Raw genomic sequence first — 27,602 nt, forward strand, 5'->3', positions numbered from 1 at the left:
TCTAGCTTCGGCATAGCGAAGACACTCGTACCTCTAGCTATGCTATAATTCCCTATAAAATCAATAGTGACATCCAGGCATGCGCTTCAGAAGAACGTAGCACTGAACTCGATCACTGTAAAATCCGGAAACCTTTTGAATGCTTCAGCATTAGAGGGGACATGTCATGGAGAAAGTGAAGCCCTAGGAGTGAACCCCTGCTCACCGGATTCTGAGCAAACTGCACGCCGTGGCACGTGGCAGTTAAATTCATGATGGGTTGTGACAGGTTGCTAGGGGGGAGCGACCTGGCTCGCACAAGTCCCATCGCTAGCAGCACCTGCTATCGCAGGGCGGTGGCGCATCTCTTGACTCCTGCACCACTGCCCCGGAAGCCATACGTATGAGGACTCCGAAGGATCTATGAATGTTCTGTGCCTCCACGAGCCCTTTTTAGCCATTTAAACTGCGCGCGCTCTCTTCCAGTCATCTATAGTGCGCGCGCAGGCAGCGCAACCGCGCATGACCGAACTGTTGCTCGCCAGATGTGGCGATCGCTGCGATGAAGGCTTGATAAGAGCAGCGAAGTGGCGAGCGGGGGGATTCCTGCTGGAGCGCTGCCGGGGCGCGGTCAGGCATTCGGCGGCCAGCACTGGCCATCACGATGTACTCGGACGGCGGGGCGGCACTCTACAAGGATGAAGCGCGAAGATGGAAGTGACGTCTGCAAGGACTTTCACGTACTACTCCAGAATCGCAGTATGTCTTTCCAAACAAAAGGAGCCCTGAGTGGTCTATTTTAAAATCGCCTACAGCGATCTATTGAATATCTTAAATAGAGCGTTATCAGCTCTCCTTGCAGACGTTGGATTAATTTAAAAGCTACTTGAACATCTCGTACTTTAAAATAAGACGCGCAGTTCCATTACACTTTTCAATGTGCACCTCTGGCTTATATTGTTTTTGAGTGGTAGTAAACAGGAATGGAGAGCGCATCCATGATTGCATTCTTGGTGATTTTTCCGGCATGCCTTAGGTGCCGTAGTATAACCTGATCCCGCTGCTAGGTTCATCCGCTGTCTGATTTCGCCACACACATTTTTGCCTCGCCCAGCCCGTAACTGAACTTGAAGACCGCACACGTGATGCGCCGTAACATAGAGAGCTGCTATTCACGAAGCTATTGGCTTGACAGCACCGGCCATCCGTCTCGAAGCGTTGAGTGACTCAGGGGCATGTGTTGAGGAAGGGTAACGTTCTGCTTCTCCCTCTGGCAGCGGGCTTCGCTGCTGCTTTCGTTGCCGGCAAGGCAATGGGGCTTCGGGAGCGAGGTCTGTACGACATGTCTTCCACACGCAGGAACAGTCGGTGAGTTCATTCTTACTCAGCCCATGTGCGCGGACCAAAGGTTGGAAAAACGCGCGGCGAGGAGACGCTGGCTCTGCAAATAGCAGCGGCAACTTGGTTCTGATTTTGTTTTTCGTTTTTATGGAGTTTTAACGTCCCGAAACGACTCAGGCTAGATGAGGGGCGCCGTAGTGAAGGGTTCCGGGAATTTCAACCACCTGGGGTTTTTTAACGTGCACTGACATCGCGCAGTACACGGGACTCTGGCATTTAGCCTCCATCGAAATTCGACCGCCACGACCGGGATGGAACTCGCGTCTTTCGGGCCAGCAGCCGAGCACCATAACCACTCAGCCACCGCGGCGGCCTTTGTTCTGGTGTGTTCCAGGTTAGTTAACCGGCGAGGATAACATTGCCCTGACACATTGGCTGTCGGAGACATCAGTTCGGTGATTATAAATGCTGTCAGGTCGTCTCGAGTGTGTCGTCCATAGTTCGGGCCCCATCGGCTTCTGCACGTCGGTCCAGTGCTGTCACTTGCTGGTCTGGGAGAATGGGACGGTGTGGGCCTTCTTAGGAAAGGAAAGCATTTTTTGTTATCCGCCTTTTAGGGTGCATGCACTGTACCCGGGGGTCAGTGCGGGCGTGGCTCCAGCTTTGTCACGGCTGCCAAGGGAAATACGCACGCTGTTATCAGCAGCGGCGAACACACTAGCCAGGGGACGCAATGCGCTGCTTGCGAATGAAGGCGATGACATATTCAGCTCGGAAAAACACTTCTGGTCGCTCACCGACTTGGCGGCCTGCAACGCTTTGGGGCTGTTTTCCGTTTCCCAGTTTTTAAAGGTCGCATGTACTGGCTGCCGCCATCGGGGGTAGCCGGCTGGTCGCAGTAATGCACTCTTCCACTTCATGCTTTTAAACAATGCCTCGGCACAAGAAAGAAAGCTCGAAAATATGGTAATGTGCGCACCACTTTCTTTCCGGTAGGATTTTTGTTTTATTTCGTTCCTCTTTTGTTCGCCATCTCTCAGTTCGCAGTGGTAATTTTGAAGACGCTGACGTGAGTGAAGTGCCCCACTGGGCTTACTTTTTCAAGCCTGCATTCACTTATGTTAGGTAATTTTTGCGAGGACGTTCCCGCTTGCAACAGTACTTCTTGTTGGGAACGTTGACGAACAGCACCTAGTCTACTTTTTGCTCTCGAAGTGTTTTCAAAGCATCTCGGTGTGGTTTGTTGTGATGCCCAGTTTTTAAAGAAGGAGAGCTGGAATTGCTCTGGCCTTAACTCGGCTCCCATTTATCTCGTCAGAATCCTTTTTCGTTGGGCCGAGAGCGCCTTCGTGCGCGACCGGGGAGCGTCTTGACGCGGCATTCTGAGCCCCGTCGTTTCGTCCCTCAGAGGCAAAAACCTCGCAGGTTAGCTCCGAGTTCACGCGTGGCGCGTTCTCGGTCGCGCTTTCTGCCTTTGTCCTCCCCCCCCCCCCCCCCCCCTCGCGGCCCACTCTCACTCGAGGCCCAGCAGGCGAGGACCATTATATGCGAGGCGACCGAGGAAGGGGTGGCCTATTTTGTGCAGCCTTTGGCCGACCTCAGCTGTGTTTTTTTTTTAATGCCCATTGCTTAATTTTCGCAACCAGTCCGGGGCCTAATGGCTTCATGGCGACACCCTTTATGAAAGGAGCCTATCTATGGCTTGTTTTCTTGTTCTAGTCCCCTTCGAGCAGAGAACAGCAAAGACAGTCATGGCGTCTTCTGCATCAGGCGCTTTCAAAACATGCGCCGTCAGCAGCTTCAGGCTTTTCTCAGGTTTGTTTTCTCTTCAGCTTCAGGTTTGTTCTCTCTGTTCACGGAATGCGTGAGCGAATCAGCACATTCGCAAACTCTGGAGGTAAGTGCCGTTTCCAGCTGCCAACGAAATACGTAAAAAGTAACCCTGACAATTCTAGCGTGCTTATCTTTGACTCGCCATTGTTTGTAGCATATATATTTCAGATTTTACCGCTGTCCTTATCTCTTCCTTCTACTTCCTTTTATATGTAACTGGCGCCAGGTATTATTTCTTTCGTACTCCAGCAAGAGTTTGATGGCACTCCAATACTCATTGTGCTGTGGAAACGAGTTAAAATTCTGCCTGTCGATTCGCGACGTAGCCGATAAGACAGTTCGACTGTGTCAGTTTTATCTTTTATCTATTGTCGCAGTTTTTTGGAGCACTGCAGTCATAACCCGAGGGTTCGATGAGCAAACCCGTGGCGCTATTTTTTGTCTACTTGAGTGCAGGAAAAGAAGAGTTGACTGACTTGTGGCTCTGAATGGTGTGGAAGTAGGATCTGTTTCCTTCGTTTTGAGACCGGGAAATAGACTTATAACGTAGCTTCCTCAAATACGTAGTCTTATGTACAAACTATAAGTTAATTAATATAGAAAAACTCCAAATTCGCTCATCTCTACGTATAGCTGATACTGATACTCCTCCTGGTATAGATAATACTCCAGGCAAAAGTTTGAGTAGCATTAAGCTATGAAGAAAAGGGAATAATTTCATTTCCGTTCAGCTCCTAGTCTTTCTTCCTAAACTCATGGAACTGTGACTAGCCTAACGTATGGATTGCAGCTGGAGCAGGTCTCGAGGATGAGAAAGAGGATCAGAGGTAAAACAAAAGAAAGAAAGAAGAAAGCCAACTGCTTTGTCTGCTTTCGCAGCACAATGAGGCGAATGGAGAGATGAACGGAGAAGGAAGCGGTGGCGCAGGCGACTGAAGTTTTAATGGCTTGACTCCTCCTGATTAGCGCACGGTCCGCCGGGTGCAGTGTCGCAGACGGCCACTCAGACATGCGCATTGGAGAAGCCTGCCGAGGGAGGACGAGTTCGAGCGGCCGAAGATCTGCATTGTTTTCTTTTCACGATGCAGAAGGTAGGAGGCTAGGATTTAGTTAAGGTCCCGTGCCATATGGTAAGGGCGGCAGCATTTGGTGTGCCTCGTTTATTTTAACGCGACAGCGTTAAGGCTCCCTTTCAGCGGAAAATCCGGCGTCGTCGACGCGTTGTGAGTGAAAAATCCCCGCAGAAGCAACCACTTAGGTCACGTGACCTTGTGGCATCATCACAACCTGCCCGCCGGATTGTGAGCAAACTGACCACCGTGGCAGGTGGCTGTTAAATTACCGCTATCACGTCATACTCCTAAGGTAGAACTTAAGTTTTTTTTTTTTACTTTCCTGCTGTCGCATTGAAGCGACGCTGAGCTTCCAATAACTGAGCAAGCTCACTAGCAAGCAGAAAAAAGACTACTATTTCAGTGAGGGGGTGTCTCTGTGCAGGATGGCATATCAGTATGACATTTGAAGGGACGCCGACAAATACAAAAGACGACATCATTGTTTCGATTGTAAGGGGTGCGAAGATCAACTTCCTTATGCAGTGCCAGTTCTTTTCAAGTGACGTGAAACCGCAGCGATGCATAGACGGAAGAACCTTTACACTCCGGACAAAGACTGTGTGAACGAACGCACATTACGCTAGCGAATGCGTACGCTATGAACTGTATTTTTTTAAAACTGTTGCTTGATTCGCTTTTATATTTTGAGGGGGTGTTCTCTGCGTCAGCAGAGTCCCCTTTTTGTCAAGAAATGACTCACTGACCGCACGCACCTTGACAGTCGCTTTGAAGAAATTTCGTCTGGCCATAGTTCACCGTTCGTAAGATGCATATCAATGGGTATATCCATGAAAATAGCTCGAAAAACCCACAGATGGGAGGCAGCTAATCGCGAAAGTAATAAGAAAGAAGAGCGGCCAGGACGAGCCAAGGTGTCTCCCGCCAGAGTGTAGCTTTTTTTCGGCAACCAGTTTTATTCTACTCGCTTCGGGGTGTCTTATACGAGCCCGCCGCGAGTGGCAGTCGGAAATAAACGGATTATCCTTCTCGGAGAAAAATGAAAAAAGAAAATAAGTGGGCTTCTTGTCGTTACACCGTTCATGTTTCAATTCTGTGCGTACTTTTACGCATGTCTCTGTGAGTAACCACGAATACGACAATACTTACGTGCCGGCAATAGGGCTATTCAAGTGGGCCGGCGTGGCGGAGAAATTAACGCAACAATGCAAAGCAGAGTAACACGTTCAGTGGCAGTGGAATTAAGGCGTGTGAGCGGGGGAGTATTTTCGCCTGTGCAGACCTCGACAGAGATGTCACTGAATGTCGCTCAGCCGCTCCACTCGTGTCATCTCGTTGCGTCGAAGTTTTGATAGTTGCGAATATTATCCATCAGCACATTTTAAACTCTTATAAAGTATCGCCTCTCCTTATAACATGCTAAGAAAAAAAAGGCAGGTCGTCTCTCTGGCATCTGCTTAAGGATATCTCCATGCACAGCACGTCTAGCCCTCCATAATCTGCACCTTCGAGGCAAAGACTTAACGTCGGGCATTGAGAGACGTACGAGACGTTTTATACGCCCGGCTACGACCGGCCGCCCAGCGCAAACTTGAGCGAGATGCGTGGCCTTGTATGCCGCAAGCTAAGGTTCATACTACGCGCGCATTTTTTTTTTCGTTTGCTGACTTTCGCACAGTCTCTGAGATGGCGCTCGTTTTCCGTCTTTCGGCTTCATCGTCGCAGCTGCGGTGCGTCGCCTGCGGGAGCACATACAGGAACACTAGTGCGTCGATGCCCACGGCTCCAGCGCTTACAAGCACTGGCACATCAGCGCACCCTAGTCGCTGTGGCTATTCCCGGCTCACGACCGCGACGGCACAAACCACATTTTCATTAATTTTGGTTTTAAAAATTGTGGTTCGGTCCAAGGTCCGTGAGGAGATGATGTTACCATGCACAAAGCTTTGAAAAATTGGCAAGCTAGTGATCTTTTTGTAGTAACCACTAACCAATATTAGCTTGCGAAGGTTGCTAGAATACACTAAAGGATATGGAGATAACCACCTCCGACAAAGGCCTCATTAGGTTGTAAGCGAGTGAAAAGGCAGACGAAAGGTTGCGTGCTGTTGGGGCAGGCGGCGCAAGATGTCTGTTACGGCAGAGTTTCGTTTTACATACCTCAAAAAAGTGAATCCAGATTTCAGTTACACCCCAAGAAGTAAAGGAGTGCCATAAACGCCTTGGGAGGGAGTAAACGCTTCTCCCATGTTTCACTTGTTTACCGAAACTCGCGGCATGTCTTTTAACCACAGTCCAGTACACACCATCGGCAAGAGTGGGTATACTTCTCCAGTGATGTCCCATTCGGGGAATGTTCCCCTTCTTATTAAAATTGAGGAGGAAGACTTGGCGAAAAGGGAATTTTCACAGTTGAGCAAATTATAAGAAGTGACAGTGTCTCACTTTTTCCAGATTGACGTTGTTTCAAGCTGTAGGAGGAAGAAAGGACTCTGAATGAGAATTTTGGGTCTAATTGACAAAATTATCGGTTCCAGCATCGAACATGACTTCACTCCCCCAACTACGCGCAAAAAAGAAAAAGAAAAACACAGCGACCGAGCGGGGAGTCGAACACTGGAGCTCCCCAGTCAGCTACCACACGCACTATATACCATCACGGCTTCTGCGTTCAATTCGTTGTTTCGCGGCTTGTTCATTGTAAGTTTGGCGGACTAGGGTGATCCGAATGACCATCAGTTCTCGGATGGCTCCCGTATTAGAACCCACAGAGCTCAATTAGGGACGAAACAATCCAGGTAGTAGCTGCACGCGCCGAAGAAGAAAAAAATAATTCGGAAGCGTTTTCATGGCGACCTGCATTTTGAAAGTCTGCCCTTAGGAAACGGACACGGACATCATTGGCGTGCTTATTGCAAAAATCCTTGTATTAAAAAGCAAGTGAAGTTGAAACTACGGTCACGTCGAGCACGTACACAATAAAAGCACTGAAATATAAAATTAACGCCATTCAGCGGTGAACAGCGAATATCTTTGGATGTTATGGATGTGGTGAGACTTCGCTCGGGGCACGTGTCCTCAAGATTTTCGATCACGGACTAGCAGCGTTCCTTTCTTTTCGAGCACTTTCTCCCTCTCTGCATCGAGTGCCTAGCTGCTACGGCTTTTAAATCCCTGTCTTACTTAATACGGAAACGTCGTTCCTATTGCGTTCGCTGCCAGAAGCCACAGAGCTATTTACGTGCCTACACCTCGCACTTTACATCGACAGAGCGTGCCGTGGTATATTATCAAGCATTGTTGATTGTGCAGGGCTCAAACCAATTGCTGCCGCAGCGCCCGGCTCCATTTTCGCCGGTTTTCATCACCGCATCCATCAGGAAAACCAGCTGCGGTTGTGATGGCCGAGTGGCAAAGGCACGTCGGGAAACGAAGCTTCTCTCTTGGCACCGGCCTTATTTCGAGCCTCGGTCGTGGCACTGGGACAGTTCTTTTTCTGCTGGAGGCCAGTTCTGCTTCTGCCCGCACTCAGCGAGCACTGTTTGGTTCCTCACGGGTGGGTGTCCACAGGTCGCCGAGAGAGCACCACAAGAGGGGACGGAGCCGTATGCTGCGCTTGCCCAGCACAGGTTAGGCAACGCGCTCGCGTCGTCTGCCTTTCCGGAGTAAGGTGCTGTTGCGAAACGAGCTTGCGCTGTAAACGCACACAGCACAGACGCTGGTTTACGGGGACGTAAAGATAGCGTGGAAGATCATCGAACTGCCCGAAGACCGAAAGGAAGCAATATAGTCCCGCTGAGTTTGTTCTCCTCGATCGCCTTTGTCTCGCCGCGGAGCCGTGGCCCCCCATCTGCGCGGCCGTTGCACCCCAGGCATTTTTCTTACCGTACAGAACGACAAGTTCCGAATGGCAGGTCGCTTCTGGGCTGCTTGTTTCATGAAGCGCACGGTGTGTCGTAATCGGGGAGCTTTCCCTCCTTGCGATAGCGTGGATGGTGGAACTCTTCACTCGGTGCCTTCTGCCCAGCGGACGGGTGCTGCTCTGTCATCTTCTGCCCTGCTTTCTCGCGTGTTTCGGTCGGAGCCGAGTCTGCCGAACCCTCAAGTATTTACAACCTTGCAGCCCAACCGGCTGTGTTCATGACGCACACTTGGTGTGCTTCTTGTCAGCGCTTGCGCACATTTCCGTGCATTCGAGACGCTGCACCGTGAGTGTTGGCATCGGTGCTGGGTCGTACGTCGCGCCGCAAGAACTGGACGCCCTGGACTGCGGTCTTGCTTAAGACGAGCCGCTTGGAGGCTTTACAACTATACCACCCGTCGGCCTGAGTCGGTGCTATTTTTTCGCGCCCTCCTTCAGAGTTTGACTGTTGGGTATGCTGCTCTCGGAACCGGACGGCTGGCAAAAGAACAAGAAAATAAATCACGCAGAGAATGCTGTTCACTGCACTGCGTGCAGTACGCAGCACTCTGGACGTGTGGGGCGCTCGAGAGCGCACGCGAAAGCGAGTGGTACGGAAACTGCACGCTGGTGGTAAGAAAATGGCGCGAGGCCAGCGCTGATGGGGAGAACAGGGCATGTGAATGTATGCAAGGGTTTGATTGCGTTAGGTCGGTTGAACTAAAGAAACGAACGCACAGAGAAGAGCTTCAAGATTCCAGGGGTGCGCTTAAGTCTGCTTAGGCGCAGTAATGCGGAAGCATTTCTCGTATACTGCTGCCGTTTATGTTGCTGCGTGTTCGTTTATTTCGTTACCCAATTAATTATTAATATTGGTGACTTAATTACATGTGACTATTAAATTATATACATCAGTTATTAACTAAATCAATTCGATTAAATTACCGCGAATAAGTTGTGAGGTAATCGACTAAATTAACCAATTACCACGTATAATTTTTGAATCACCCATTTTGGTAAGCTATCATTCATTCGAACTACAGCATTATTTAATCAACTATTCTTTTAATTAACCCTTTCATGATGATTGACAGTTCATGCGGACACGCTCGGCTGACAGGTTATGCCATCACGCTCTGGCGACAGGTCCTGTGCACGCCACTCATGAAACAAGAAATGCTTTCGCATTAATACGTTGCCCGCCGCCTTCTTTTTCAGCCCGCTAAGCTGACTTGGAGAATAAAACACGAGCGCAACGCTGGATGTCTGCGGTGAAAAAGTTCGTTTGAAAAAATGACAAGTTGTACCAGCCTCCTTCCTTGATACCTGTTTACCGTTCCGGTTGACTAAGAATTGCTTAAAAAGCGACACCTTCCTTAACACGGCTGGAGGGCTTAGAATTTCAATAAATTTGTGGGAACAACTATCGGAATGCGGTGCAGGTCAAAGGCGGCTCCTACAAATTTGTGAAGGGTGACTTCACTCGTACTCTGATTAGCAGACGCTGCCTAGAGTACGTCTGAAGGAATTGCCCCTCCTACAGGATTCTGAATCGACGCTACTAGTAATTCGCTGGCGCTTTTGTAAATTTTATTTGTTCGATTACACAAGCGAAAATCGAAGAAACAAGACTACTACGGAGCACAGTTAGTAATCTGTTGAACTTGTAGACGTGCTCAAGGTGCACCCAGGATGTCATAAAAAGACTGGAGAAAGGACTTTTTAAGCTGGTCTTAATTGATCTATTTGATTACATCTGCTTACATGTATGCATGCCTCAGTGAAGGCAACGTATGCGAGAAATTACAGTGCAATGAGCATGAAACTAGGGCACGGAATAACTTAGAAAGCTTTGACAACGGATGCCAACTCTCGGATCACATTGGGAAAAAAAAGGCACACGCGGGAATAAAACGAAACTATACAAAAGCAGCATCCGAAAAATACTGTGCAATGAGCATTTGTAACATATCTTTATCGATTTCTAAGTTGCATAGTTTTGGCCACTCTAAAGTATTGCTTAATAACGCTCGATTTTGTGGGCTATATAATAAAAAGAACAGTCGACTTCAAACTGCGCCGTAAACCAGCAAAGTGCAGTAATATCGAGCGCAAAGCGACTGCGCTGACGGGGAAATACTAATATCACTGAATGACTGAAACTAATTCGGGAAGAAATGCGAGCCTTGGCCAGCGCAAATCACCTCAGCAAGAAATGCAATGTTCTCGGGAGGTATTGCCTCAGCCAGGCGGAAATTTGGGCGAGTTGGTAAGTGTTCATTTTCGCTCTCAGCGCAACACGAACGGGACACAAGACGAAGGACTAGCACAAACAGGCGCTGACAGCGCAGGCAGCGCCTGTTTGTGCTAGTCCTTCGTCTTGTGTCCCGTTCGTGTTGCGCTGAGAGCGAAAATGAAATTGCCTCAGCCGCACAGCCACGGGAGATTCGTTTCATTTCTCAGTACTTTACGACCATGCATTCGCCGTGACAGGACGCTGCGTACGCGGCCCGCTTTCCGTAGCGACAAAACTTGACGACGTCGTAAATGTTGTGGAGAGGAGAGTTCTTCTATTTAATTCCCCCCAAGGTTGCCTTGCGGAGCTCTCGCACTCACTCGCCGCATGCCTCACTTTGCAGATCCCTGACTCCTGATGCATCGATAGAGAAAACTTGTGGTTCAAGAACGTTGTTAGCTGCGACAGTTCTGAAAAGACGACATGGCTCACTAGCTTACCTCTAAATTTTTAAGCCAGGTTGATGCAATGATTGCTATATAGGTTAGTCACGCTCGTTGCAGGCAGGACGCATTGCCCCAAGAAATTATAAAGTGGTCGAGTAAGTAATGTTGCATAACTCCTTGAGAATTTACTTAAATTTGCTCTCCAGTTTTTTAAGAGAGGGATATTTTCATGAAATAAGGCAGAACAGCAAGACTTCGGAGTACAAATAGTTTCTCAAGCATTCTTTTCTAAAACCAGAAGACCACGCCACGTCACAGTCTGAGGTGCGCTCTCCTGCAGTTCTTCCTGGACCTGCGCACTCCCAGGCAAACTATCCTTAGTGTAACAATCTTTCTTACGTCGGTGCCCATACTCTGTACTCAAGCTGTCCATTATGCGGAACGTCTGCAAGCCGCGGGCGCCTCGACACTATAGAACAACAGAACCGAAATTTTCTCTCGTCACAGCAGATTCTTGTGTAGTATTTTGGGGCCAAGTCTTTTACTAACAACAGAACATCTTGTACAAACATAAACATTTCCTGTATTATTGGGCGATTACTTGTCGTAACAGAGCCTGTTCTGTTGCGATAACAGGTAACTTCGCAATAGTAAAGCTTCTGGGGCTGTTCGGAGCGAAAGGTTGCGTCTGCAAAAAGCGAGCCAGCACCTAGGACGAGACACTGCAAAGCCGCGCCCTTTCCGGGCAGGATTGTGCGTAGAATTCGGAGTAGGTCGGTTTCTCGGACCGCAGCTTGTCTCCGCTATTTTTTGCCGCGCTATGTGGCTCGACGCCTGCTTACCTTCGCTGTTAGTCGGTGACCGCTACTGGAGAAGCGAAGCCCTGCAGCGGGGTCGAAGAAGTCCCATACCGTTGTATGTGACTGCTTTATTACAGGAGAGAAAAACAAACAAACTGAAGAGCGAGTGAGCACAAAAGACAAACAAACCTGCCGGCTGTTGTCCGCACACGCGAGCGTTAGCGTTAACGATCACGAGAATTTGCATCCGCCGGCCACGTGAGTGGTCCGTTGGTCCGCTCCGTCGGCCTGTACAAGAATTCGCTTGCCGTCGCTCGCCATCACAGCCGTCAACGCGAGGTCCACCGAGAGGAACACACACCTTGACCCTCAGCGGGAAATCAATTCTTGCCTGGAACCAAGCGGTCCTCACGCTTTTTTTTTTCAAAAATGCATCAGCACAATCTGCCCATGTTGCATTCCGGGTAGTACTTGTACACTACACTACAGTGCAATGTAGTACAGTTCGATACAGCGCTACCATGTAATGAATTCCCTCTTGAAATGTCTTATGTCTGCACGCACGGTGAACCTTAAGATTACAGTATGCTGGGTACCAGGTCACTGCGGAACAGACGGAAATGAAGAAGCTGATAGGCTTGCAGCATCAGGTGCCGAACTGAGTAACATAGATATAAAAGAACTTACATACCAGGGCCTCAGGCCATGTATTAGAACTGCACTTCGCAAAGAGTGGCAGCAGGATTGGGATGAACAGACAACAAACTGCACACAATAAAACCATGGATTGCGAGGTATGCCACAGGAAAACAAAAATAGATTCAAAGAAGTTGCTCTCTGCAGACTGAGGATAGGGCATACATACATCACACACTCACATCTTTTACAGGATACTCCGGCACTGCATTGCGCGAGATGTGGAGTCCACATCTCATTTGTCCACACATATTAATCATATGCCCCAGACTGGATACGCAAAGACGGCAGCACTTCCCTGAAATTTACACATTTAAAATACCAATGCACCCTTCATTATTTCTAGGTGATAACCGCATGTTTTCATTAGATATGGTTAAATTTTTATCTGATGTAGGTTTGTTACGAGAGATTTCATATTCAAAGTAACCTCAGCACCTCCCCATTGCTGAGGAGAGTGCTGAGCTTACCCATAACTGCCAGACGCCTCACTCTTCTTGCTCAAGCAAGGGCTGTGGGTGAGGCTACCTGGCTTCGTCTTTCATATATAACTTCTCTTAAAAGAAGTTTTAGGCGCTGTACATCACTAAGTCATTCCACCAGATATTTAGGCACCCTCTTCACACTCTATAATGATGCACATACTCACTACACTTAGGCCATATACACCTGGTGTTGATTTTATAATCTGTACATATTTTAGCCTGAGTAGACCAAAAACCTCGTGTTTGGCTCTCTTTGGCCTTAGGTGCCCTTGGGCCATAAAAACCTAGCATCAGCATTCAATACAGCGCTGTGCAGTATAGTACAGTACAGTAGTTTGTACAGTACAGTGCTGTGTAGAATGGTACAGTACAGTGCAGTACAATATAGTATAGCGCAGTATACAAGAGTGCTGGCAAAGGACAGGGTAAATTGGAGAGATATGAGATTCCTTTTCTATGCAGTGGGTGTTTGGTTTCGTTTATGGGGGCTTAACGTCCCAGAGCGACTCAGGCTATGAGAGACGCGGCAGTGGAGGGCTCCGGAAATTTCGACCACCTGGGGTTCTTTAACGTGCACTGACATCGCACAGTACACGGGCCTCTAGAATTTCGCCTCCATCGAAATTAGACCGCCGCGGCCGGGATCGAACCCGCGTCTTTCGGGCCAGCAGCCGAGAGCCATAACCACTCAGTCACCGCGGCGGCCCATGCAGTGGGTGTAGTAAGGCTGATGGTTAGTATACTATAATATAGCACAGCGAAGTATATTATAATATAGTATAGTGTAGTACATTATAATATAGTTTGGTATAGTGTAATATAGCGTGGCATGGTATTGTATAGTACAGTATAGTATAACCCTTGATTGCGCGCCAAATTGACGTACCGCGGTTCACTGGAGACGTATTTAATAATTGGTTTTTTGGGCAAAGGAAATGGCGCAATACCTGTCTCATATATCGTTGGACACCTGAAGCGCGCCGTATGAAAAGGGATAAAGGAGGGAGTGAAAGAAGAAAAAAAGAAAGGAAGATGTGCCCGTAGTGGAGGGCTCCGGAATAATTTCTACCACCTGGGGATCTTTAACGTGCACTGACATCGCACAGCACACGGGCGCCTTAGTGTTTTTCCTCCATAAAAAAGGCAGCCGCCGCGGTCGGGTTCGAATCCGGCAACTGCGGATCAGTAGTCGAGCGCCCTAACCACTGAGCCACCGCGGCGGGTAGACATATTTGGCTCAAAGCGCATTAACGTTAGCCATATTTGATCGCCTCCGTTCTCCTCAGTTTAGCGATTACTGTCGTCCACTTTCCGACAGTGTGAGCAGTTCTGTTCTGACAAGCAGCCCTACGGGATGAACTCGGAAAACCAGGGAACTAAGAGACCATTGTGCGCTTAATGGTGTAGTTTCCGGTCGTTATTTTCTTAGTGATCTGCCTCTGCAACATTTCTGGCAAAGTAATTAGGTTTGCTGGATAGGAGGACAAGCATTATACCTGGCACTTGTCTTGGTGCACTATTCTTGACCTTGTTATTCATTGGTTCATTTCGGTGGATGTTTCTATACGTTGTCGAGAAATGAGATTTGCAGAGCAACCAAGGAAATTTATAGAAAACGGGAGGAAGGCTGCCCTGCTCACGGTCCGGGAACGATCAGTGTCGCGATGGCTTTAGGGCATTTGCAAACTGAAAGAATGCCGTCTTTACCTTATTTGGACAAACAAAAGCATGCGGTAGTTTTGGAGCGGCCAAAGCAGGGATCAAAGCACTTCACCGCACAACCTGCGGTGAATATTTTAGAGTTCGGAGACGCGCGGAAGCCCACTGCACCGCTTCCTTGAAAGGAAATCTTTAGAATTCAACTACGCTTGCGCGGCAGAATACGAGGGAGACCGAAATGTTGGCAGCACGCTTCCGGGATAGGAAATTATTTAATGAAGCGAATGGTAGGCACTTATAGCGACGCATGCACGACTTCGGCCGGAAGACTTACAGAGCAGACGGAGGCGCACTTATGAAATATTCAGGCGCTTTGGAGATTCGAGGATGAAATAGCGGCGGAGAGACTCTGGGCCATCCCACTGACACGAGCAGGAAAGCCGCGCAGAATTTCTTAGAGATACAATTGAGGTCATCTAAGACTCCACCCGCGGCCTGTACTCAACTGTATCCATGTAGTCTTTTCGAAGTTCATCTGGAACCGGAAAAACTGACGGTTTGATAGATTTTTGTCTACTTTACGGATGTAAGCATTCTAAGTATGATCTGTCCCCGCTTCCAGGTAACAACTGGCACCACTCACGTTTTAATTATTTAATCGAGCCGTCCCCTCTTCGCAGCCTTTAATGAATAATTCCCTTCCGGGAGGACTCAGACGAAGGACCCCGTACCGGCGTAATTAGCGAACCCGTCTCCGTCTTGCTTCTTTGGCTATAGGTTAGGCAGAGTCGCCTTCTCTGCTTGGCTTAGCTTTTGATCAGTGTAGCGAATGTCATTGCAACGTGGGTAAATTTTGCGTTTTATGTTATTTGCGTGACAGTGCGGTTGACAAGCTGCCTGCCTAGTCATTTCTTCGACAACCCCGCGCCCTTACTGTTGGAAACGCACCGTGCATTTGATTCTTCGAAAGGAAGGCGTGCTCTGCTGGTGCGGATAGGCTAGCAACAAAGTAAGGAAGGCCGGCCGTGCGTAACTTCCGGTTAGAGCCTGTTCTCTGAAGCAGACAAAAAAAAAAGCACAGACACACCTTCCAGCAGGACGCGGGACGGCACACAACAGACAGAATCCTCCAAACGGTTCGAGTAAGGTTCACAGAACATATTCACAAAATTACCAATTTCTAGTGCGGTTTTCTTCGGTGAGAGTACAGCCTTTCTCATTCTTTCCCACTTATGCTGTTCAAATACGAACCTCGGCACTCAGTTTCATTCTCTCGACTTCATTGGTTGCAGGTGTTTTAGAGGGCCCCAAGCTGAACATGCATACTCAGGAATTGGTAGAAAGCAGGTCCCATAAGCAGTTTTTTTTATATTTACAGGCGAAGATCAGAGGCTTCGATGAGCCGCCGCGGTGGCTGAGTGGTTATGGCGCTCGGCTGCCGGCCCGAAAGACGCGGGTTCTATATCCTGGATGGGCGGCCGAAATTAGATGGAGGCGAAATTCTAGAGGCCCGTGTGCTGTGCGATGTCAGTGCACGTTAAAGAACCCCCAGGTGGTCGAACTTTCCGGAGCCCTTCACTACAGCGTCTCTTATAGCCTGAGTCGCTTTGGGACGTTAAACCCCCATAAGCTAAACCAACCAAACCAGAGGCTTCTATGAAAGAAAACTTTTGCACTGACTGCCTTAACAAATGTATAATTCACTTGGGCTTTTCATGATCAATCAGTTGTGAACAACACACCCAAATGTTTGAGTGGATCGCTTATTTATAAAGCAGTTCTGTAGGTAATATTTAGCGACTATTTTTTCCTTTCATCTCGCGAAAAATAGGCCAGTTCATTTCTCCGAATTGAAATTTGTTTTCGATTTCTCAAACCACGTAACGTTGTTTGATAAATTAGCCTTGAATTGAGTAGCATTCGGTTCATTTTACTTTTTTTTGTGCTTCACATAGGGGCCACCGCGGTGGCTCGCTGGTTATGGCGCTCAGCTGCTGACCTGAAAGACACGGGTTTCGTTAACACGGGTTTGGTTAACATACTTTAGCAATGTTTCGTCCGGGCCGACACGAGATCTAATAGGTTACATTGACACTACACTACTCACGCTCTATGTTTCGGCAAAAACACAGAATGAAAATTGCTCATAAAATCACGTTGCCTTAGCCATTTCGTTCGAGAGAACTTGATGACTCCGAAGAATTTCTTTTGTTTCACTAGTATGTGATCTGTAAACTATGGACGTACGTGCAAAAAAAGTTTGGGATTGGTTTTACGTCACCATTTAGCCTATTGATGTATGCTTTCTACGTACTCTTTATATTGTAACTGTATTCGTGAGTTACCTGTGCTAGCCTCTTGAAAAGATAATTATCCTTTTTTTTTAATTTAGTACATACTCGCTTTCATTTTCTTCTTGTGAAAATGGGATCACAGTAATCGGTCGTACTGGCGTAAATTGTCTTGCCGCTCAAACGTGAATTACTGTGAACAAATTTTCCGAACTCACACTGCGAACTGCTCTGTGAATTGGGAATAAGCGGCTTCGAGTTCCGGAGAACCACTCACGCTTGCAGGTAGCAATAGGCACTGCTTTCAATTGCTCTCAAACAAAGAGGGAAAAAAAAGAGTGCGTAAAAGTGCCTGGCTGAAGAAGGCCATAGTATGAGGACAACAACAACAACAACAAGAAGGCCGCACTTCCGATTTTTTAGCGTTCGCAGATTTGACCCGGGAGGGCTCAATGGAGGGAAAGAAAAGAAACAACTCAAGTGCGGAACGGAGCGAGACAGCAAAGTATGTCTGAACTTCGACTGAAGTGGCTCAGGAGGCCGACATCGAACGGAGGGAGACAGTGCCGCTGGACGGCTTTCTCCGTTGCTTCGCGCATCACTGAGCACTCACTTCAAGTCGGCCGAGCGTGAAGTCTTCCAGGAAGGAATACGCGCTGTTCGTCTGCCTCTGTTTCTGCTGCTCAGCTGGAGAAGGGCAGGCAGTAGTGAACGCGTAGTCCTAGTACTGCCCTTGGGAAGAGGTTATCATGGGGGGGAATGTGAAACGGGAACGAGGTAGCGTCCGTGCAACTTTTCTTGAAGCTTTGAGCAGAGGCGGGTGTCTGCTTTCGCGATGTGGTACTCCTGTCGCATGGCACTTTCGTTTCTAATTCAACTCAGTCTGCAGTGAGGTTTTCGAGCACTATCAAATATGCCGTTCTACACGGGCGTTTTTAATGCTCATTGAGAAGTAGTCCATGTGCGTTGGGAGGCGCCAAGTGTTGCGGCCCAACGTTCCATACTGAGTGGTCCGAACGCAGTGATGTCGTCAGCGAATGCTGAGCGACATCACGCGCCCTATACATGAGAAGACTAATAACAGATTAATAACGAGCATTATAATCACCATCGCAGTCAGCTGTTGCAGAATCTCGCGGTCGACCATGATAACTGTCTCGCGAATTTATACGCTTTTTTTGCTATCAGGAGTAACACAAGGAGATACTGCAAGGACAAGGGAAGATCAGTTAAAAGTTAAGTGCCTCTACTCGGTGCAGTTAGTTGTGTAGAAGTATGGGCTCAAGTCCAGCTTCGATCTCGTAAATAACTACATCTTTCAGTTGTATAATGACCTCGCTGTGGAGCCACCGCAGCGGCTCAGTCGTTATGACGCTCGGCTGCTGGCCCGAAAGACGCGGGTTCGATCCCAGCCGCGGCAGTCGAATTTCGATGGAGGCGAAATTCTAGAGGCCCGTGTACTGTGCGATTTCAGTGCACGTTTAAGAACCCCAGGTGGTCGAAATTTCCGGAGCCCTCCACTACGGCGTCTCTCGTAGCCTGAGTCGCTTTGGGACGTTAAACACCCATAAACCATGACCTCGCTGTTGCTAAAATGCGCGCCAAAGCTAAGAGGGTCACCAGCTTCGATGGTCGGCTCACACGGGCATTAACATGGCGGGTAAACGTTGCAGCGTGATGAAGACTGGGAACAGAACTCAGGGCAAAACAGCACACGTTGTGCCCATGTATTCACTGCTAGGCACGAGTTCCGTGTGTTTGTTTATTCATTCTTTAGGGGACTAATTTGTTTACGACAATTTATTACGGCAATTGATTTTGTTTTGGCATAATCAATTATTTGCTCATGATCTGTGGCTCCCAGTTCTTGTCTTACGCTCTAAAAATATTCCTCCCCAGTAAATTTTATATTTAAGGGCTACCAGACCTGTTTTTTAAATAAACACAGGAGTTATAAAGGTCTGTTTAGAGACAGTTCTGTCATCGATGGCAAGCAGGCAGTTAAAACAGGCCCCTGAGGACCTGTTATGGTTTGCTGCTTGGCCGTATTCTGCTCCCAAACCTAAGCCTACCGACCGCAGAAGCCAGACCATGTTTTCTTGCCTCGCACACGTGGCAAAGGCGTGTTCTTCGACGCTTTCTCACCAGTGAGCGGCTAAGGCTGCACATAGAAACCGTACATTGAGAGCATGACGTCCTCGAAGCAGGACAGTTCTTTCATGGATTGCACAATAAAGATCGAAGCGCATTGTGACGGTATAGATATTACAGCGAGTTTGAGGCCCGTTTACACGTTATCACATGTAGGTTTGATTTATGGTTGTTTAATGTCCCAAAGCGACTTGGGCTATGAGGGACGCCGTAGTGGAGGGCTCCGGAAATATCGCCCGCCTGGGGTTCTTTAGCGTGCAGTGACGTCGCACAGTACATGGACGTGTAGGTGTTTCATTCTGGCATGACCGAGAGTCTCACCAACTCAAATTCGCCGTTCTGTATTTTCTGAGTTTGAGATGTGGTCGATCCTTCAGGTTTAAACATCGTACCGTAAGTATCGCTGCTGGCTTAGACGACCCGCAGTCAATGCACATGGACGAGTGCACCTTTCGGGGGGGGGGGGGGGGGGGGGGGGGTAGGATGAGACAAGTATTGCACAATGACGCCCTCACGGCGAAGGTATCAGCTTTAAAATATCGTGCCCTCCCCATGTATACCTTGGCTCGTGTTCTATTTCGTTATTACCGGAATATCGCGTCGATCGCTCTAGCTTCGCCTTCCTCAGTATATCGAAACCCCGCCTCGATCATGTTCGACGTTTGTCGCAGCCTGCCAGTCAAGATAGCCTCAGTAATGAGAAACGAGGAAGGGGTCAGTGGCCGAAGCCTTGGAGGTCAACAGCAACGAAGAAGTTCGCACGTTTACTCCAGCCAACGCTGACCTTTGCAAGCAGTCGCCTGCTACGGAAGCGGGAGCCGCTTTATCGTGCAGACCACTTCCGTCATTGCGTTCGCCCGACAGTTATTTGTTGTAGTTTCCCGTTTCCCTTTCTTCGGAAGGGGAACTCCGACTGCGCCAGGCTCTGGAGCAGAGCTGGCGCCACCTGCGTGCCAAAACCCGCCGGAGGAGACGCGAGAAGTCGCAGTAGGGATAGTGAACGAGCGCACTTCGATAACCTCGATAATCGATAATCTCTGCAGCCGGTGAGGAAATAGGTGCGGAGTTAGGCTTCCACCTACTGGCAAACTTGTTGGGGCAGAAAGAAGTGGCAGTATGGGAAATAAAAAAATGGGAAACTAACACAAAAAAACACAATGTGTGTGAAAAAGTAAAATTTATTACAATTGTCATCACCGAACCTATACTTACGCGACAGAGGTCAAGTGTACAGATTTTGTGTGCCACATATGATTGATTATTCGTGTCTGCTGGGTGAAATCAATGCAGGCATATGACGCCACACTGCTGTTACAGCTGTTATAGTGCCACGGCAGGGAGGTTGAAATAACAAGGTGAAAATTATACGCAGGTTTGCACAATCTCTTCTTCGTGACTTGTGTTCGCGCCTACGAGCAGGAACACAAGTGAATTCAGCCTTTATATACGGCGTTAAGCATTAATGCTGCTATGTATTGAATGCTGGTCTGCAAAGACCCCGAACTCACTGGTCGCAAATGGCTGTCCCCTGTTGTCGCTCTTCATCGGTGGCGGAAGGATTGCGCGGCCTTTTTTTTTTCTCCTTGTTGCATGGGCTAAGATGCCGTTGTTGTTCCCACACCGAAGACTTGGCGCTTTCTGCACAAGGTTTTACATTGGGTCAGTTCGATTCTTGTCGCAGTGTATCAAAACTACGTTCACCTAAGCAGACGAATAGCCATAGTCGATGATCCCCCGCGGGGGTAGAAGCTGCGATACACATCGGTATGTACCGAAGAGGACGATGTTTGAGAACAGACCTTCCTACAAAATCGTCCTGGAAGAAAAGAGGCACCGAAAAAAAAGCATGTTCCCCAAAGTACATGACCCTCGTCCATCCGAGGAGGCACCCGCCTCTAATGGAGGTTTAATTGGGAGATGCGTAACACAGTTCGCGAAGTGCGCAGTCCGCTCGAGCAGATTTAGATCTGCCTCTCAGGGGTGTGCTCGCAGTTCAGACACTTTGTTCGGAAGTGGGTCGGGCCATTAATTAGCCGGTCGCCAAATCGAAAGATAGAAATGAGTGTCGTCCTGGGACAAAGACATCGCTTGCGTAACACATTGGTGATACAAGTTTAAAGGATCCTATTCGCTTGAGAAATAAGTTGCCTGCGCTTAGGGAATTTAGGAGGACTATCGAAGCACAAGGCGACTAAGGGCTTATGGAACAAAAGGGCACGCTATAGTGTTTCGTTCGGTCGGCGTCTCTCGGTAGCACTCAGCCACTTGACTTGCTCCTGTTTCGGTTGTGTACGAAAGTGTCGCGATTCTGAGCGAAGAGACAAGGCGCAGAGCGCGTTTTCCTCCTCTCCGCCCCGCGGGAGCATCTTCTTTCTCTCCCTCTTTTTCTTTGGCTGAGGCTTTCTAGCAAGACGATTTTTATGGCGCCTGTGTTGCGGCCAGGTTCTTCGACGACAATTTGCCATTTGTGCGAGAGCAGTATGGACGGAGAGGTAGAGAAAGATGAAATCACTAGCCTCACGTGACCTCCCTTCGCTCGTGCGGGAGCTGGAAGAAGTGTGCTGCCGTCAGCGGAGCCAGCAACGGCGGACGCACCTCGAAGTCGGATATTCACTGAAGCCAGGTGGGCCTTCTTCATGGCATAACACTGCTTTCGAATGATTACTCTCGTGCTTACACTGCCAGTGCCGTTCTGTCGGCCAGCGAGGCTACGCCGAGCGAATCACGATTGACCGCAGTAGCAATGGCTGCGACTGGAGGTTCTTGGGGGCCGTAGCTGTTCGCCATAGCGCTGAGAATTCAAACGCAGTTCTGTCCGAGCCGCTTTCGTAGGCGCTGCTTCAGCGCGCCCTTCTCCGCAGCGAGCGATGCCAGCGGGCCAGCACCGCCCAACAAGGCTCCGCCGCGTCCGCCTCGTCAGGGTTGGCCCCACGCGAGCCGAGGCCGACCGCTCGACCCGCACCAAGGCGGTGTGCGCGCTCGCCCTGTGCGTCAACGCGGCCACCATCGCGGCGCTGCTCTGGGCGCTGGCCAGCCGGGAGCCGCCGCCCGAGGACTACCGGGAGAAGGTGGCTCCTCCATTGCACTGACTCGCCGGACACCTTAGCGGACGAAAGGCACAGGAAAATACACGCAAAACATGCTGGAGCTCTCAAGCATAGCTGTCGAGGAGAATGTCTCGGAAGGCAAACAAACTCCCCATCACGCGCCACTCTGAAAAATGAAAGTATACGGGTGGTTTCATTTGTCGAAATAACAGCAGTCGAGGCCTAGTTGGTTGCCGTGAACTTGTGCTCGGTAGGAAACCGCTATGGCCCCGGAGCCACTGTGGTGAATTACTGAAGACAATTTAAAGGATGCTTTTCCGTATTAGCTTGTTCAAAACGTCCGTTGGCTGCGATATAGAGCCGATGGTGAGAGACATCGCAGCGCTTTGTCAAGTTTCCCACAGACGCTTGAAAGCTGCGGGTGTATCTGAGTGACCAAAGAGAGAGCGCGAAATTGATGCGAAATGGGCAATGAAAAATGAACAGCTTATAGATTACGGTCGCAGGTGCGCAGTGCCAGTTAGCGCTGCTGTGCATTTCATTCTCGTTATCCTTGTCTAGAGACTGTCAATGTTCACAGTAAATATATATGTATTATAAAAGCGGTTACGAGTGCCAGCTTCATCTGTGTGCTTCGTTTTGCGCCGTTTGCAGCGGTAGCATTTATCGTGACTAGCCTATCATCGTTCCTTGCGTACTAAATATAACTTAAAAACGTCAGCTTCTTGCTTTACGTGGGCAACAGTGCAGTCTTCGGCCGAAGTAAGTGTAGATGTATGACAGAAAACGCAACAACTACCAGAAACCACCCCACCCGCTACCTTAGACCGGACCTTAATGTGTTGTCTCCTTTCCTGAGCTGGCTGCTCTCGAGTGCCGAGAACGGGACCCCATAAGATAATGTGCAGGCCATCACTTCGTCGCTGCAGGTATAGCTTCTCGTGACGTAGCGGTATGCGAAAGTGGTGAAGCAAAATGCACACAGAGACAGTAACTGAAATGTGCAGCTTCGACAATTCCTGTCCATTGTAATCTTGCGTTTGGGTATGGCGAACGCTTATGGCGTCAAATGCATCGAGAGTTCCCAAGGAAGAGTGCACACATAGACACGCAATCTTCTGTTGTTTTCTACCTATATGAATGACGCAGACACGAAAGTGGCCTCGACAGGTCATCATTTTTTAGGGACAGCGCTTTGGGGGCAAAACACCACACACAAACAGCAGACTTGTCCAAGTATTTTTCACAAGTTAGGTCCATTGGAATTGGTTCCTATGTGCCTGCGTTGACAGCACGGGCTGAAGTTCACGTAGTCACGAATTTGCTCCTCCCATCGTCGAAGGTTCTGGACCCGGCGAGCGACTCCGGCTCTGGGCGCTCTGGCGGAACCGACGGTCGTGGCAGACAAGGCGCTCACAAGTCGCCGCCCGGACGACGGAGACAGCCCGCCACGGAGCCCTTTTCGGGTAGCGAGGACGAGAGAGAACCGCCCAGGCCACTCGAGTATGCACGGCCGGCATTTGCCCTTTGTCACTATATGCTCCCGGACGAAGTTGTGCTCTGCTGTCCTGTGCAGTATCCAGCAGAATGGAAAGTTAGGCTAGTTGGAAGCTGCTCAGGATGACAATGGGGGCGCAAACAAAACGGAGACACTCAAGAAGACAACAGGACGAGCGCCCTTTTCAAAACTGGTTTATCTTTATTTCGCTGCCTTTGGTATCGGTTTATATTTAGGAGTTCGTTTCTTTCCAAATAAACGAGCAGTGAAAAAGGCGCTCGTCTTGTGGTCTTCTTTCTGTGTCTCCGTTTTGTGTGCGCCCTTATTTTCATCATGTGCAGTGTACCTCACTGAAAGTACGTAGTGCCATGGATTGTATGAATGGTAAAACCTAATCAGGGGACGCATTTCAAAACCTATTCGCACGATGGGCTACTGAACAGCGCACTCACGGGGAGCTTGAATGGCTGGCTGTGTGCCTATGGTGCTTCAGTAATATAGTTTAATTTTAACGGTGCGATTGCGATCGTAAGGGTGAGGGCGAAGATTCTGCAGCGCCATTGCGGCGCCATTTCGAAACGCGACCGAGCCGCGGCAGTCTCCTTTCAATGAAGGCGGAATGCCGTAGTGGAGGGCTCCGGAAATTTCGACCTCCTGGGATTCCTTAACGTGCACTGACATCGCACAGTACGCGGGCCTCCGGCTTGGTGGTTTGGCTAGTTTGATGATACCGCACCCGTAATCCCAATCATCCTACCAACCATGTCACCAAGCCAGAGGCCTGTGCACTGTGCGACGTCAGTGCGTGTTAAAGAACCCCAGCAAGTCCGAAAATCCTGGAGCCCTCCACTACGGCGTCCCTCATAGCCTGAGTCGCTTTGGGACGTTAAACCCCACGAAACCAAAACCGATCATTTTGGCCGATGAAACAATATACATTCATAAACAAAAGATTGTTGGGCACGAAGCCCTTCTGTGCGCCTGTAAATTGCACATCCGTGGAAGCGGCAACCTTCAAAGTACTCAAATTTTCAAAGCCGAATTGAAAAATATTATTCGAAAAAGATTACTGCAGCTCATTGGAAAGCAGCTGACTAGGATTTCAGGGCTCGGCTCAGCGTTTAATGGTTTCAAAGGAGTTTAAAGCGAAAGCTTCTTCGCTGTGTGTGCGAGTTCGACCCTGAACCGAGAAGAAACCACGTGGCAGATATAACGTCACTCAGCCGCCGCCACCGCTGCCGAAACCGAGCGCTCGCCTCTGTTTCTATATAGGCCGTCGGCGTTCATTGTGTTCATTGGCGTTGGCGTTGACAGTTCTGGACTCCGACGATTTTGAGGAAAGGAAGGGCGCATAAATGATCCCCTGGGTCAGTGGACACCACAATCGTGCTTTGAGGTACGTGCCGGGGGTTAGAGAGAGGTGTGGCCGGCATGCATTAGCGCTAAGCTAAGAACGTTGTGGTAGATGCGCGGCACTGCAGCAATAGGCCGCAGCGTTCATTAGATGACCAACCTCTCAAGATCAACCATTAATTTAAGTGCCACCTGCCAGGGTGGGCGCGCTGCCTTTCCAGTATGCGGAACGCACTCTACGTTACAGACTCCAAGACGCGTCTACTTGTCCGATACATCAGAGCCTTTGCTCTCTAACTAAGTTCAGCAGCAGTTAAACCGCAGCAATTGTTTTTTCGTGATCCGTCAGCTAGGCGTGTTGCTGTAGCGCAAACTTCTGATCTCTGCTTTTGCAGTGACAATCCGCAGAGCACTGTGCACCGGGACCATGACAAAGTAGACAATTATGACAGTAAAATTCGGTCTACACTTATCAACACCGAAGCTGAAGGCGAAGCGACTACTGTCGCGGAGGTCTCAACAGCTGGCACAACGGAAGCTGCGACTTCAGAAACGGCCACAAGTACGACAACATCGACAAATACAATTTCGAGTACCGCAGTAACGACGTCAACTACCAGCTCTACATCGACAGCAAGCACCACAAAGACGACTTTCCTTGTCACAAATAGCACCCCCTCGACAACCTCGTCTACAACGACGACTACCGAGGAAGTGCTCAATTTCGAGGTGGACATCAGTCCGTCATACAGCGTCGTCTGCTACTTCAACCACACGAGCTACAGGCGAGAGGAGCCCATGTCGTTCCGCACCGGCCACATCCCTGCGCCCTACTGCAGCCACATAATCTACGCCTCCGTCGGAGTGGATGACGAATACGAGCTGGTGGCCAAGGATCCGGCGTTTGACATAGAACGTTCCGGATTCGCGAAGTTTGCTAGCCTAAAGAAGCGCTACCGGCACGTGTCTGTGATGGTGGCCATCGGTGACGACATCGGCGACTCGAACGCCTTCCAGCGCATGTCCACGCAGAAGCAGGACGTCGTTGCGTTCGCGCGCAACGTCGCCTCCTGGCTCCAGCAGTACAGGTACGACGGCGTCGTCATCCAGTGGAAGATGCCGGTCAACCGTAGGAACGACAGCGGTGCCAAGGCTTCGCGATACCGACAGAAGCTCCGCGGTGTTGCGGCCGCACTCCGTGACTCTCTCGGTGCCAACAGCGAGCTTTTCGTCGCAGTTCCGAACAACGAGGAACTTCGCCGGACGTACTTCAACTTCGATGAACTGTCCCGTCACGTTGATCGGTTCCTGGTGGTCGGAAACTGGGTTTTGCGGCCAGAAGACGGCTCCAGGGAAGAGAGCAGCAGCACGGTCAAGTTCACGGCGTTCGCTGACCCCCTCAACGATGTCCTCCAGACACGCCACGCTCTGGTCGGAGCGGGGAACGTGCAGCTCTTCCGCAAGTTCTGCTTCGTCCTGTCGGTTGGAGCCAGGACCTACACGCTGCTCAGCTCGGGGAAGCACAACGCCCACGCTGCCGCGTCGGGGCCCGGGAAGCCTGGGCCTTACACCCGCCAGCCTGGCCTGTTGGCGTACTACGAGGTCTGCAGCCAGACGTGGCCCACCGCGGTGCAGGGAACGTTCGCGTCGTACGTGGCCCGCGACGACCAGTGGGTGGGCTACCTGGACGCCAGCAACGTGCAGCGCCTGCTGAGGATGGCGCTGTACAAGCACAGGGCAGCCTGCCTAGGCGTCTGGGACGTGTCCCTCGACGACTTTCGCGGTGTGTGCGGTGACGCGTTCCCCTTCACCAAGGTTGTCTCCGGCTGGCACGACCAGGAGTGGAAAGGGCGCCGCCGCGAATTCGGGTCGCACCCTAATAAACATTGATGCAGTACGTGATAGTTTAGCCAATCGCCGCGGTTCTTATAGCTGGCTGCCAGAACCTCGTCCGTAGTAAGCTTGTCGCGTTGCTTGGGAAATGACTGTACATTACCATTTTCTTGTAACCTCGTCATCGTAATTTCCAGATAATCTCTTAGTTTGGTGCTGTTTTCCATACACTGCGATGGAATGGAAAGCAAGCTCCTGACTGATTAAACCGTTTATTCAGCACATATATGTGGTTCTTTGGGTGCACAAAACAGACTTCTTGGGTTATTATTCGTGTTATGTCGTATAGTAGTTTCACACCCGAACTTGCGTGAGATTGTGCGATTATTTCAAGTGCTGTGGTTATTTCAAGTGCAAATGCACCTGAAGTCAGTGAAACCACTCCGTTGTCGGCAAAGTGCTACATCCAGAGCGTGCTAGTTTATGCCAACTACCCAGATTCTCTTAAATCGTTCGAACCGACATGCCTTCCACGCGGCACCAGTCATCGGTTGGGTGGACGAGCTACAGCGAGCGTCAACCTCTGCGCCTCGTACTCCCTCTAGCAGATTGCAGCACATCAGCCGAACAATCATAGCACCGCGTGCGCATTACAGGCTGCAAGCCCAGCGTCTGCAGCAGGGGCCCTATTTGCCTGTTCCTCCGTCCTCTCAGTGCCATCATTTGAAGCCACAGCAGTGTTTGATTGCCCAAGCTTCCTCCACATTCCTTTCCATATGAGCCACCGCGGTAGCTCCGTGGTTATGGCGCTCGGCTGCTGACCCGAAAGACGCGGGTTCGATCCCGGCCGCTGTGGTCGAGTTTTGATGGAGGCACAAATTCAAGAGGCCCGAGTGCTGCGCGATATCAGTGCACGTTAAAGAATCCCAGGTGGCCGAAATTTCCGGAACCCTTAACTACAGCGTCCCCCTAGCCTTAGT

At 49.7% G+C, this 27,602-nt stretch overlaps 1 protein-coding gene across 3 annotated transcripts; it reads left to right on the forward strand.

Moving 5' to 3' along the window:
• The first annotated feature begins 577 nt into the window (after positions 1 to 577).
• LOC144105736 (endochitinase-like) lies at positions 578 to 26,902 on the forward strand. Of its 3 annotated transcripts, none has more exons than XM_077638842.1 (3): positions 578 to 738; positions 23,281 to 23,441; positions 25,185 to 26,902. In XM_077638842.1, exons 1-3 carry the CDS (start codon positions 691 to 693, stop codon positions 26,677 to 26,679), a joined length of 1,704 nt encoding a protein of 567 aa, XP_077494968.1. In that variant the 5' UTR covers positions 578 to 690; the 3' UTR covers positions 26,680 to 26,902. The 3 variants fall into 3 exon arrangements, with proteins under 3 accessions (XP_077494968.1, XP_077494969.1, XP_077494967.1); XM_077638843.1 differs by lacking the exon at positions 578 to 738 and adding an exon at positions 1,262 to 1,347 and having other exon boundaries at positions 25,185 to 26,841; XM_077638841.1 differs by lacking the exon at positions 578 to 738 and adding an exon at positions 21,739 to 21,959 and having other exon boundaries at positions 25,185 to 26,841.
• Positions 26,903 to 27,602: the final 700 nt, after the last annotated feature.

Source organism: Amblyomma americanum, chromosome 9, assembly GCF_052857255.1.
Source record: "Amblyomma americanum isolate KBUSLIRL-KWMA chromosome 9, ASM5285725v1, whole genome shotgun sequence".
Classification (NCBI taxonomy): Eukaryota; Metazoa; Arthropoda; class Arachnida; order Ixodida; family Ixodidae; genus Amblyomma; species Amblyomma americanum.